We start from the raw sequence: 13,521 nt of genomic DNA, 5'->3' as shown, positions 1-13,521 counted from the left end.
TTCTGTATCTTTCTGGTGTCTGTTGTGATGTTTCCCCTTTCATCTCTGATTTTGTTGATTTGGAGGTGCTCTTTCTTTCTTTTGGTTAATTGGGCTAGCGGTCTGTCAATCTTGTTTATCTTTTCAAAGAACCAGCTCTTGGAATTGTAGATTCTTTGTATTGTTTTCTTTGTTTCAATTTCATTAATTTCTGCCCTTATTTTTGTTATTTCTTCTTGTCTGCTCGGTTTGAGTTCCGTTTGCTGTTGCTTTTCAAGTGTGTTAAGTTGCACACTTGTGTTCTTTCTGATTTTTTGATGTAGGCACTTAGAGCTATAAACTTCCCTCTAAGGACCACTTTCAGTGTGTCCCAGAGGTTTTGTTGTGTTGTATTTTCCTTTTCATTTAGTTCCAGGAATACTTTTATTTCTTTCTTAATTTCTCTTTTGACCCATTCATCATTCAGGAGTGTGTTGTTTAATCTCAATGTGTTCATGTGGTGATTAGGGCTTCTTCCGGTGTTGATTGGAAGCTTTATTGCATTGTGGTCTGATAGAATTCATGGAATTATTTCAGTCTTTTGTATTTGTTGAGGTTTGTTTTGTGCCGTAGTATATTTGATTTTGGAGAAGATTCCATGGGGTGCTTGATCATTTAAACTTTATTACCCTCCTGTCTTCCCTCTCCCCCTCCCTTTCTTCCTTGCTTCTTTCCTTTTTTGTTTTTCTTCCTTCTGTGGTTTTAAGGGTCAACCCTGGGCCTTGTGCATGTCGGCAAGAATGCTACCACTTCGCTACATTCATAGCCCTAAATTTTATAGCTTTCACTATGATGCAGACTCGTAAAGCTGTGCCCATCTGGAAGAGTGTACAGCGCTTCACCCTTTGTTAGGCTCCTCTCTCCTTGCTTCTGCTGCATTTTCTCTGTCCTTTTCCATTCCTCAATGCTGTCTTTCCTATGAATTGTTTTACCTCCTCTTCTTTCCCCTTTCCTAGGAGAGCTGAAAGTGTCTGATAGAGTTCATCATTTAGTGCAAGTTGGTTTAATCCAAAGAGACTGTTTGAGACCATTGTCAATCACACACAGTTGTGATCAGTAATGCAGAGTGCTCAGTACCTTTATCCTCCTGTCACCTCATAGCCATTCTTCCTTATGTAATGCAGTAGCCACTCATCTGGGAACCATTTGGTTCAGAATGTTATATAAAGGGAAGTATGCAGGATGTGACTATTTTAAAGTCTTTGTCAGATTCATACAGAGGTGAAACAGAGTCCCCTTCTAGGGTCTTAGTCACATCCATAAAAGAATTTAAGAACGGACTCAAACAGAGGCTTTAGGACCACAGTTTTATTAGGATTTAAGGAAAAAAATCCTCAGGGCAGGCGAGGCATAAATCTCAGCAGCCGCCTTGAGAAGAATGGAGGGGAAAAGGGCAAAAACAAAACCAAACAAAACACCTTGAAGTTATGCCCATTTAGAGTCACTGTGGAGGCCAGACAGGCAGGTGGCAGGTTGGCAGCCACATGGCTGGGAGGAGAAGGGAGCTTCAGAGACAAAGACATACAGGATGTCTAGGCAACCCAGAGCATCGGGGAAAGCACAGTTAGAAAAGAGATCAGAAGAGGAAAGGTTATACTTTTCTGAAAACTTACAAGAGAGCCACATGCATGTGACCCAGAGACACAAGAACTGCACTAAAGTGCAGGGATTCTGGCCAGGAATTAAGGCAGGAGGTATTCTGCCCATATCTTTACCATGACTTCCCTTCCTCAGGGTGGTCTTGTGACCAGGTGATCTGGCAAAACTGGAAAGTTGGATTTTCATGTAGGCCAGAGAATCTTATGTTCTTTACCAATCTTAAGGGTTTTTTGTTTGTTTGTTTGTTTGTTTTTTTGCTACTGAAATAAGATGACACTAAAATCTCTAATTTTCCTGAGCTTGGTATGATTTATTTTCATTTGAAACTTGCACATTTTGGGTGTTAGGTTGGTCCTTGAACTTGGAATCCTTCTACCTAAGAATTGCAGGCACTTAAAACCTAAGGTTGAACCTTTTCACTTTATTTCTGTAGAACATAAGTAAACACACTAAACTTAAGCTGCATACTGATGATGACTGGGTAAAGGCAAGTATAACTTCTAGCAGTTCTTGAAGCCTCTTCATGTTAAACCTTGGAAATAGGTCATGGGCACTGTGGCCAGAGCACTTAAATTATGGTAGATTTGAAGGCAAAGAAAATAGTGGAGGGCTGGAGAGATGGCTCAGCTGTTAAGAACACTGGTTGTTCTTGCAGAGGACCCAGGTTCGAATCTCAGCACCCACATGCAGCTAACAACTGTCGGTAACTCCAGTTCCAGGGGATCCAATGGCCTCTTTGTCCTCCATAGGCATTGCATGACACGGGTGCACTTACCTACATGCAGGCAATATACTCATACACATAAAATAAAAATAATAAATAAACTATTTAAGAAAACAGTGGTAAATTTTCTTAACCATGCAGATTAAATAACTGAACAGGGACCTTTTTGTATGTGTAGACAGCTTTAGTTGTCAACTTGACACACCTGAGTTGAGGGAGCCTCAATTGGTGAATTGCTTCCATTGAACTGGCCTATGGCCATGTCTGTAGGACATTTTCTTGATTGTTGAGTGATGTAGGTGGGCCCAGCCCATGGGCAGGTTGTCCTGTATTGTATAAGAAAGCAGGTTGAGCATGGGTGAGAGGAGCAAGCCAGTAAGCAACATTCCTCCATGACCTGTGCTCCAGCTCCTACCTTGAGCTCCCTGATGAACTGTGACTCAGGAGATGTGAGCCAAGTAAACCCTTTCCTCCCCAAATTGGTAGTGCTCAGAGTGTTTTGTCACAGCAAACTAGAACATTGTACGTGCTGCTTTTGGAGCCCAACACTGGTCGGATTTTAGGTTAAGAACCTTCCCTATTTTGTAGTTATCTACAAAGTTTCAATGTCTTAGTACCTTTGAGTTTATCTAAATGTTATCTTTACTGTGTTATGTTTTTCTTTGAATGAAAGTCATAGGACTTCAGCTATGACTATTCCTGATATGTCTTTCTTGTCTCTTTTATTCATGTCAGGTTGGATTTGGTCTAGGGAGTCCCAAAAAGAAATAGAAAAAGAGAGAGAAGCATATCGTCAAAGAACAGCTGCTTTCCAACAGGATCTCGAAGCCAAGTACCATGCTGTGATCTCAGAACATAGGCGTGCAGTTGCTCAGCTGTCTTTGGAACTGGAAAAGGAGCAAAACAGAACAGCTAGTTTTCGAGAAGCCCTTATCTCTCAGGGGCGCAAGCTGGCGGAAGAAAAGAAGCTTCTAGAACAGGAACGGGCTCAGATAAGGCAAGAAAAAACCCAGCTGCAGCCTCTGAGAAGTGTGTACCTGAGTTGCCTGGAAGAAGAGAAGGACTGGCAGAAAAAAGCCCAGCTTGTGCTGAAGGATGTGGGAGAAGCTCTCGTGGAACGCCAGAATATCTACTGCAGCCTGGTCCTTCCCCGTAATTCAAGGTTAGAGCTGGAGAAGAACTTACTGGTGCGCACATCTGTCGATCCAGTGGCTGCTGACCTTGACATGGCAGCTGGCTTAACCGACATATTTAAGAATGATAAGCATTGTGGAGATGTTTGGAACACTAACAAACGCCAAAATGGAAGGCTCATGTGGTTATATCTCAAATATTGGGAACTACTTGTTGAACTGAAAAAGTTTAAGAAAGTAGAAAAGGTTATACTTGAAAAATAGAATGAAATGAAACTCAAGGTCAGACTGTCACTCACCCTGGCAGAGTACATTTTAGAACCTCCTGATGTTTTTTTGTGTTCCCCTATCACCTATGTGTGGCCCAGTGCAGCCACCCTTAATGAGAAGTCCAGACTTTCCACTCTGAACAGTGCAGTGGGCCCTTGGCAGATAAGGTTTCTTCTGTGATGCTCTACACTGTGAGAGATTCGGTTTTTCTGAAACATTTTTGAGCTGCTAATGTTTAGCAGAACAATACAATATCATTTTAGTTATAGAGTAAATATTTCAAAAGATCAAATATAATATTAGTCATCTAAGAAATTTTCTGTCAATTTTTACTGCTCCCTAAATAATTCCCTTTTCTTCTAATTGTTCTTTTTTTCTTCCCTGTTTCCATCTTGAGTCATTTGGTATGTGTACCACTGCCTCACATAGGTCAATGGTGTTATAAAGATTTTTTCTTGTTTGAAACATTTCTCCCCAGTTGATATCCTAGTATATGCTTAGAATTGAGCTGTTCCTATATTTAGTAAACATGTTATTTATTAGCAATGATATGAAGTTAAAGATATTTGGCATTTAAAAGTAATAGTGTCATTTTCATTTGTATGGATCTTTACTCTTTTTTGAGACAGAGCCACATAGTCCAAGCAGCACTCACACTTGGGATCTTCCTGCTTCAGTCGTCTTAAGTGCTGGCATTACAGGTGTGTACTACCATACCTGTTTGGTTTATAAAATATTTTTATTTTTAATTGTGTGTATATGTGTGTGTCTGCATATGAGTTTGTGCACATGAGTACAGGTGCCCATGGAGTTCAGAAGAGGACATCAGCTCCCCTGGAGTTAGAGTTATAGGCAGTTGTGAGCTGCTCAACATGGATATCGAGACCCAGGCCCAGGTCCTCTGCAAGAGCAGTTCTTGGTCTTAACCATTGAGCCATCTCTCCAGTCCCATGGCTTTTTAAAAAACAATATGTTTCTAAATGTATTGTCTCAGTTTTTACTATGATTTAAAAGGCACTTACAACCCACTTCATATGTAGCTTGTATGAGTGGAGTCTTTATACATAACTAATGTAATCCTTACTCTGATCCTGTGAGCTAAGTTCTATTATGAGCTTCTAAGTAGGACTTCTCCAGGATACCCCTGGTTCTGTGACCTGCTGTGGGTTTCCAGGACTCGACCTGTGGTAGCCCTCAGGGATACAATCTGTTCTAACAAGAGAAACAGGATCAGCAGGGGGAGAAGGTAAGTCTAAGGAACAAGGTAGAGCTCTCAAGGTCCTACTCCTTGGAATCACAGGGCGAGCTGTGACATGGCAGGTCAATCAAGGAAACTCACTGGAGGCTGTCAGGGTTTTGACTGGGTGAGGGCTCTTCATGTGAATCCTCTGCCTGATGTTTACCAGTTCCATTTCCCCACAGGAAGGCAGGGGTAGGTATCACTCATACTCTGCACACAATTTAGGTATGGTGAGCCACTCTTAATAGCGAACAGTGCTGGCAACTGCCAACATCCAGGTTCCCTGCTAGGGACTAGCCTTGTAAGTGGGTCTTGTGAGAGAATGCATTCAGAGGTCTGTTAAGTGAGCTTTTCCACACATCCTCCTCTTGCACAGGAGGGGTGAAGGGGAAGGTGATCTGCTTAGGTCTCTGGTAGTATTCTTGGAGTGGGTCAGAGCTTGGTGCTTGGTTTCCAGAACTAGGAGCCCATGTGAGGTTATTTGACAATGGCCAAGCAGGCAGGGAGCAAAGTGGTCAGTTTGTTTTCAGATCCTTTAATATTCTACCCCGTGCCCATCTTTCTATATAGAGATAAAACAAAAATACTAAGCTTACAGAAAAGTTCAGTTGTAGAATGTTGAGGAGCACTGGGTCTCATATTTTATATTCTGTGTTAAATTCAGAATCATCTTTGAAGTAGGCAGCAGGCTCTTGGCTGGAGTCAGTTGATCCCTGCTCCAGGTGAGCTGCTCCAGTAGTTTAAGCACTTCTCAATAAATACTTGTCATTTCCTTCTGCTATATTGTCAGCACTTTGACAAATTATTTTTTTCTGGCACATCTGATAAACAGTTTTCTCTGTGCATTAGATCCTTGGTGGGAGCTGCATAGGCTCTGTTTCTGTTACTCCAGTCATCTGTATAGACTGCTTCATGCTTTTCTCTAGGGTTTGTCTTTAAAATGAAGAAAACAGGCTGGAGAGATGGCTCAGTGGTTAAGAGCACTGGCTAAGCTTGCAGAGGACTGGGGTTTAATTCCCATCACCCACATGGCAGCTCATAACCATCCATAACTCCAGTTCCAGGGGATCTGACACCCTCTTCTGACTTCTGTAGGCATTCCATGACACAGGTGCATTTCCATACATGCAGGCAAAATACTCATACACATAAAAATAATAAAATATTTTTAAAAATGAAAACTTTTATAGATGAATTTCAAGGTGAGTGGTTTTCAGAGTAAATTGTGTATTGTACCTTCCTGTGATGGTTTGAATGAGAAGTATCCTCCATAGCATTTGAACACTTGGGTCAGTTGGTGATATTGTTTGGGGAGGATCTTGGAACCTTTAGGAGTTGTGGCCATGCTGGAGTAAGTGCATCATGGGGGCCAGCTTTGAGAGTTCATAGCCTTGCCTCGCTTCTAGTTGTCCCTGTGCTTTCTCTGAGTGCTTGAAGGTGGGAGTGTTCAGCATTCTGCTCTGGCCACCTCCTTCCATGCTTCCGTGCCATGATGGACTCATTCTTTAGAACCATAAACCAAATAATCTTTTTCTAACTTGTCTTGGTCATGGTTTTTTATCACAGCAACAGAGAAGTAACACATTTCCTAAAGTCCAACATGCATATATCCTAGCCCCCTTTGGCATCAAGATTGGCATGCACAATTCAATTTATACATGCCCAGCACTATAAAATAAGGACAAGTTTCCATGGGAAATCACATTGGACCCATTTGTATATGTGCCGTGGACACTTTTTATCTCAAATCTATTATTCATCTTTTAAAATTGAGCTTATTAGGTTTAAATAATTTGCATAGTTTTATGACTGTTCAAGACTACAAGTACCTAAGGGTATGTTAATATAATGAAGTTATAGCAGAACATTGTTCAAGCACAGTGTGTTAAAATTGCAGAAAAGGGGGGCTGGAAAGATGGCTCAGCAGTTAAGAGCACTGTTTGCTCTTACAGAGGACCTGGGTCTGGTTCCCAGCACCCACATGGCAGCTAACTGCCAGTTCCAGGGGATCCAGTGCCCTCTTCTGGCCTCTGTGGATATTGCACCCACGGGTGTACTTAAATACATGCAGGTAAATCACTCATACACAAAATATATAAATAAAATTTTTAATTGTAGAAAAAGGAATCCAAGTGTTGCTTGGTGGGTGTACAGAATTTGTAGTGACTTTGGGGGCCAGCATTGGTTGTAGCTGCTATCGGAGGTCTTAATAATTGTCAGACCTTCAGGTCTCTTAAGTCTGGGCTCTAGAGATGCTGAATGGGCATGGCTTGGGTTTTGGGCTACTGAATTGTCATTTTGTAGTCTGTTTTTGATTGATCTGAGGTGTCAAATTAGGGGTATGTGAGGCTGAAGGCTGCAATGGATTAAAAAGTTTTGGTGCAGCTTGTAATTTTATTTTCTAACTACTTGTTGGTTGTGTTATTTTGGATTGGAGTTGAAAACAGTAGTTGTCCCATTCTGCGGTAGGTATGCCTAAGGCCAGGGGCCATATGGAAGCACCTGGGATGGACCTAGTCAAGGAGGTAGTGTGAGAGGACCTGGGGTAGAGAAGTACCCAGGAAAGGAGGTGGCATGGAAGGACCTGAGATGATGTACCTGAGGGAGGAAGTGTCATGAGAGGGACTGGGGATGGAGAGGCATGTGAGGGAGGATCACATGGAGAAGAGCCACACAGTGGAATCAAGTTTCAGACTTCTGGGCAGCACACAGGTAGTTATGGATCAAAGCTTGTACATTTAACAAGAAGTATGGTTTATTTTTATACTTTAAATTTTAAAAATTCAGAATAGTAATGAAACAACCTGAGTAAACCACACTTCTGTTTTATTTGGCAAAGCAGATATTAGCAACCAAGTTCAAACAAATCTTCCTCAAGTGATGATTTGTCTCAAAAGAGTTGCAGAAGGCTAGACCTCAACCACTCTGAGGAGCAGGGATTTTGGGGGTACAACACTGTAGGCATGTTCAGCCTTTGACATGGTAGCACGATGTTATTTTCTATAAAGTTCATACTTGAGAACTGTGTGATAGGATCAGAAATTTTCACACACAAATGTTTCTATGTTTTATGATTTTTGGATGGGCTGCATTCATAGCTGTGTGCTGCATTGCTGTTGCTTGGACATGCCTGGTGTAAGGTCTGGATCTGGAGCAGAAAATGTGATCAAATGTGCCAGTAATCCCTGGGTATCCTTCAACAACTAGGTGCCCTCAGGCCCAGCCTACATCAGACTGGTGCATACCTGCTTGGATGTGAAACAAAGCCACCACAAGCTGGGATAGCAAGTTGAAAGCTGCCTCACCTCCCAACCCCCACCATAAACCCCCTGCTCTTGTCAGCATTAATACAACAGTCAGGGTATGTCCGGCTAGACTAGCTGAGCTGCTGGGCTTGGGTCTGGTTCACTTTTCATTCTCACTTCTTGGTCTCTCTCCATTTATTTATTATTTTATGGGCTGCTGCTACTTTTATTCATTTTCTGTGATGGGTTCTCTCATTTCCTTCCTCCCCCTCACTGCATCAGAGCCAAGTGGACCCTGCTTGGTGTCCAGCCACATACTTATCCATCCTTTGCCACTGTAGTAGGTCCTTCATCCATGGTGGCTTCCCCCCTGCAGGATCCTGAGGTGCTGACTGCTAGGGACACTTCCTGTCACACCTAGAAAGCAAGGCTTTCTCTTATAGTGCCTAACAGGTATGCTTACAATTTTCACTAAGAAATAACTTCCAGCAGTGATGATGCTGGCTGTGCCCAAGTTTCTCATTCAGGACTGAACCCGGGTCACCATGTCAGTTGAAGTGCACAGCCTCTCATGGCGTGATTTCAGGGCCTACTCTATTTGTTTTAGTGCTCTGGAAAAGTTTTCTAAAGCAGTTTTGAAAGCTTGCAGCAAGAAAGTACCAAGCTCATTGCTGGTTTCATGAATTTCTGGGTCAAAACTTCCTAAAAGGGGGGTAGAGGCCTGGATGTCCTCCCGGTCAGCCTGCAGCAGCATTGCACGCAGTTCCTCAGCAATCATGTCATATTTCTGCTGGTCAAATTTGGACATTGACAGCTCATCCTGGGGGTAGGTGGCATCTTCGGGGTAGCAGTCCTTTGGTACTGGGAATTCAATCCGCCGCAGCCTGGGAAGCTCGCAGAATGCAGCAAAGAGGCGCCGGAGGGCGCTGGCTGACAGCGGGTTTCCAAGGAACTTGAACTCCTGGAGCTGACTGCAGGGGCTGAGGCCCAGGATCATCATACCAACATGACTGTCTGTGATGTTACACTCTTCTAGAGTTAGCACCCTCAGTGTCTGGGCAACCTGGTTCAGCAGCCTGAAGAAGGTAGAGGGGAACAGGTGGACCACGTTGTGTCCACTGAGGTCCAGCACCTCCAAGTGGGCAGTGTGGGTGCAGTCTGCCAGGAAGGACATGTCTTCATGGTTCAGGGCACAGTTGGCTAGGTCCAGCACTCGCAATGGTGTCTTCAAGGGGCTGAGGGGTGGCAAAAACATCACAAATGTTAGGTGGGTTCCAGGTGAGCTAGGTTTCTGGTGAAGGTAAGCAATCTATCCACTTTGCTATCTTAGGGGTCACAGCCCGACAGCAACTCCAGCTGACACCTCATTTCTCATGGCCTATGATAGAGCTGAGGATGACTTTGATATTTTTAACCAGTTGAAAAGAATAGTTTGTGATGTGAAAGTCACATGAACTGCAATATCTGTGCTCATAAATATGCTTAGTTGGGACAGCCAGGCTCTCTCATTCTGGCAGCCTATGACTGCTGGGCCTGCCAAGTGGTCAAGAATAGAACCTACAGGCTGGAGAGATGACTCAGTGTTATAAACCACTGGCTAATCTTGCTCTTGCAAATGACCTCAGTTCAGTTCCCAGCACCCTCATGGTGGCTAACAAATGTCCGTAACTTCAGTTCCAGGGGATCTGACGCCCTCTTCTGGCCTCCGTGGGCATTATGTAACATGGGCACACTTGCATACATGCAGACAGACACAACACTCATACACATAAAAATAAGTAAAAGAACCTAAGAAGATTTTTACCAACACGCCCTTTCATACTGTGTTGGGAAGTGATGCACATGATCTCATAGAGAACACTCAGAAAGCCCACTGGGGGGACAGCAACGGACAGAATTAACTTGAAAGAAAGCACTGTCACTCTGAGGACAATGGAGCCAGTACAATTTCAAAGCCCAAGGTCTGAATTTGGGTTCCATATCCTGAAATCACTAATTATGGTTGACTTGGTGTAGGCAGTCTGTATAAGCTAAGGGAGGTTTCTGGAACAGATTCCCACTCACAGTTCATGAGGTATGTTTTTAGGCCACCCCATCCTCTGGGTACTCTGGACCGCCTGGGAACATCCTGTATCACCCTTGCTGAGCCAAATAGGTTGTACTGCAGTACTCCTACTCTCTGTCCCCGCCTATCCTGCTCTTGCTGCCTGCCCACACATGGTCCTGCCTTCATGACAGCCTACCACTCTCCATATGAACTCACCTTGACTTTGTCACTCCCTAGAAAATGTCCTCTGCAAAGCTGCTGAGGAGGAGACACCACTGCCTGCTAGCTCTAGGACTTAGATGAGATTACCGTTCCCCTCCCCTTCTTCCCTTCTTCCCACTCATTTGTTATACAACAGTAGGCAAGGATGGGAGGTCCCATTGTTATTTCTGCTGTTTACTTTCTAGTTAGCTCCCTCCTACCCTCTCTCCCATCCTCTCCCTTTCTTTCCCCACCCCTTCTCGTCCCCCTTCTCTGATACTAGGAATTAAAAACTAAGTCCTTGACTGGGCCTGGGGGTGCATACGCCTTTAAATTCAGCATTCACAGAGGCAGGTGGATGTCTGAGATCAAAGCCAGCCTGGTCTGCCTAGTGAGTTCCAGGCCTGCTGAAGCTACAGAGAGATTCTGCCTCAAAACAAACCAAAAATTAGGTTAAAAACAAAAACCAAACTAGGTCCTTGCAAGTATTTTATTACTGAGCTATGCTATAGCCTACTCCTTTTTTTTTTTTTTTTTTTTTTTTTTTTGTTGTTGTTGTTGTTGTTGTTGAGACAGGGCCTCTATGTTCTACATGGCCCAGGCTGGCCTCAAATTTATGTGCTACTGCTTCAGCCTCCTGAATGCTGGAATTATGGCAATGTCCCATACCTGGCTAAAGCATTCTCTTTTGCTACTGAAAGTAGTCTCCCAAGTTGACACAGTGTTGTAGTTTTCTTGATGACTTTAGCTCCTGCTGTTCTGGCTAGCACATCCCCAGAGAATAATGAGCTGATGGCCTTGGGTAAGCAGTTCCCATCCCTGTCCCTGTTCTGCCCCAATTAACTAGTGTCCAGTTGTCTCAGACTTACCTGAGGAGTGTCTGAATCTTTCCAGTTAGTGTAGAAAAAGCCACACTCAGCTCAGTGAGCTGGGTCATCTGGCTGAGCTCCCAGGCAATAGAAGCGAGGAGAGGATCCTCACCCACTAGAGCTGGGGCGTAGGTGGGGGGCGCGTCAAAAGCTTTGGTGGGCAAGGTGAGTGAGGCCAACTGAGGGAAGCCCACCTGGGCCAGAAGCTGCTGCACGTGGCCAGCGTGCAATCGGACATTGTGTACCACCTCCAGCTTTCTCAGCTCCCCTGGCCTAGCTAGGCCTAGCACCTGTAGGAGCTGCCCAGGGCTTAGGCTGTCTGCCCGGAGTGAAGGGCAGCGCACCTGCAGAGGGGATGGGCCTGGCAGTTTAAGGGCCTGAACCACCACATCAAAGTTGCTGTCTGTGACAAAGAGGTCAGTGAGGACCTCAATGGGGTGCCCAGCTCTACAAGACTCTGCCTGAAGCTGGCAGCAGGTCCTGGCCAGCAGCTTGGTGCGGCCCCACCTTCCCAGTGCCCTCCCACAAGGACACCGCTGCACCTGCACATCCTGGATGCCTGTGAGATCAGCTACCCGCAACCGGCAGCTCCCACCTCGTAGCACATGGTCAGCCAGGCCCTGCACACAGGCCTCCAGGCAGACCTTGCAGGCACGATCACGCAGGTCCTCAGGGTGGTCGGTACTTGGCCCTAGCAGCACAGCTAGCCGGAACTCCTCTAGTGGCCAGTGACCCAGCACAGCACGAGTCACTTCTGCCTGCTCTAGCTGGTAGCTAGCCTTGAACAGGAGTGGGTAGAGGTTGTAGGCTACACTGTCCAGGCTCTCCTTGGCCAGCTGGGGGTGGGACACCAAGGCTTCAGCAGAAATTAAGCGGAGCGACCTCATTGTGCTCTGGACCCAGGTCGGGATGGTGCTGTCCCTGTTGATACTCCCAAAGCATGTGCTTTTCATGCCTATTTTTAGCTGCTGCTGCTGCTGCTGCTGGAAGATGCTGGGCTTTGGACAGAAGGTGGTAAGCTGGCCCTTCTGGTCATCTGATTGCTATTTTGGTCCTTGGACACCTGTTTGGCCATGACTGTGGAGACATCTGTCTGCCTCGTGGAACCCTGGTTGTGAAAACAGACCTTCTTGGCTTTGGTGCCCAATATGGAGCCAGTCCAAGACTGAGCTCTAGGTGCTTGCGCAAATATCCTGAGGCTTACAATCCAAATGGATCTGCTGCCAAGCCCTGGTCCATCTGAATCAAAAGATCTGTGTGAAACCAGGGCCTGAACCATACTTGAGTTGATGGGACGGTGATCTTTGACAGCCTGCCTTTTCCTAACCTTACACCTGGGAGTCTGAGATGCAGGGCCAGGATTGGAAGTAGGCATCTGAGAAAATTGTTTTCAGATTTTAAGAATGCTGGCCCATGAGGCTTTTCCGTCTGTATCTCTGATCCCCAAGATTGTTCTTTGCACTGAGATAGTTTCCCTGCAGGACAGAGGTATGGAGAAGTAAAGCACAGTGATATTGCAGGTAAGCACGGACACTGACGGGATGTGGGTTCTTAGCCCTAGTACTGGAAGGTGTTGAATGGGTATTGAATGGCTAGATCCTGCCCTCCCAGCATCCCCATCAAGTGAGACAAAACAGCTGTCTTTTAAAAAAATAATTTATTGAGAATTTCATACAGGCATATAAGCTTATAAGGAGTTTTGGTCAAATCCATGCCCACTTCCTCCCCTCCAACTCCTTCCATATCTCCCATCACTTTTTCTGATAGCTTCATGTACTCTTTCTTCTTTTTGCTTCTGTAACATTCCCCCCTCTGAAGAGGGAACCCTAAAATCTTTAAAGGACTAGATAAGAGTTCCCAAATACTTTTGACATTTTTGGCCTTTGGAACAGAGTATGTTGCTAAGAGGCCCAAGGACATTTTGACATTTAGCCAAGAAACTGGCTACTTTTCTTTGGGGTCTTTTTACACTAACTGCCTAGTCAATTCCTACATCCTAGTCTTATCACACCATCTTCTGAAGAAGTTACCCAACTTAAGGATAGGGAATTGGGACAGACTGCTCTGGCTTCGTCCATGCTGAACAGGCATGCAGGGTGAGACAATTGGAGTACCCCTTTAGTGGGTCTATCTAAAAGACTCCCAAATTGCATAAATCTTATCTGTGGGGAAAAA

The 13,521-nt window shown here is 44.8% G+C and overlaps 2 protein-coding genes across 3 annotated transcripts in view; one reads left to right on the top strand and one right to left on the bottom strand.

Annotated features, from left to right (window-relative positions):
- The window catches only part of Ccdc127 (coiled-coil domain containing 127), a 19,741-nt gene extending 15,532 nt beyond the window's left edge, over positions 1 to 4,209 (top strand). For both annotated transcript variants that reach the window (XM_008852480.3, XM_008852481.3), the window contains exon 3: positions 3,077 to 4,209. In XM_008852480.3, the coding sequence (XP_008850702.1) occupies positions 3,077 to 3,738 (662 nt within the window). In that variant the 3' untranslated portion in view covers positions 3,739 to 4,209. The remainder of the gene's footprint in view (positions 1 to 3,076) is intronic.
- Positions 4,210 to 7,352: 3,143 nt separating this feature from the next.
- Positions 7,353 to 13,040, bottom strand: Lrrc14b (leucine rich repeat containing 14B). The gene is made up of 2 exons (XM_008852479.2): positions 11,347 to 13,040; positions 7,353 to 9,464 (listed from the first exon to the last, which is right to left on the bottom strand). Exons 1-2 carry the CDS (start codon positions 12,297 to 12,299, stop codon positions 8,819 to 8,821), a joined length of 1,599 nt encoding a protein of 532 aa, XP_008850701.2. The 5' UTR covers positions 12,300 to 13,040; the 3' UTR covers positions 7,353 to 8,818.
- Between the last annotated feature and the right edge of the window lie 481 nt (positions 13,041 to 13,521).

Source organism: Nannospalax galili, unplaced genomic scaffold (genome assembly GCF_000622305.1).
Source record: "Nannospalax galili isolate Female #2095 unplaced genomic scaffold, S.galili_v1.0 scaffold1146, whole genome shotgun sequence".
Lineage (NCBI taxonomy): Eukaryota > Metazoa > Chordata > Mammalia > Rodentia > Spalacidae > Nannospalax > Nannospalax galili.
Note: the sequence above shows the minus strand (reverse complement) of the source record. Positions and strands in the feature narration are given on the sequence as shown.

Excerpts from the sequence above, each read along its gene's own strand:
- Lrrc14b (XM_008852479.2), bottom strand. The coding sequence starts at position 12,299 with ATGAAAAGCACATGCTTTGGGAGTATCAACAGGGACAGCACCATCCCG. Across the intron at positions 9,465-11,346 it reads AAGATTCAGACACTCCTCAG|CCCCTTGAAGACACCATTGC; the intron begins GTAAGTCTGAGA and ends GCCACCCCTCAG.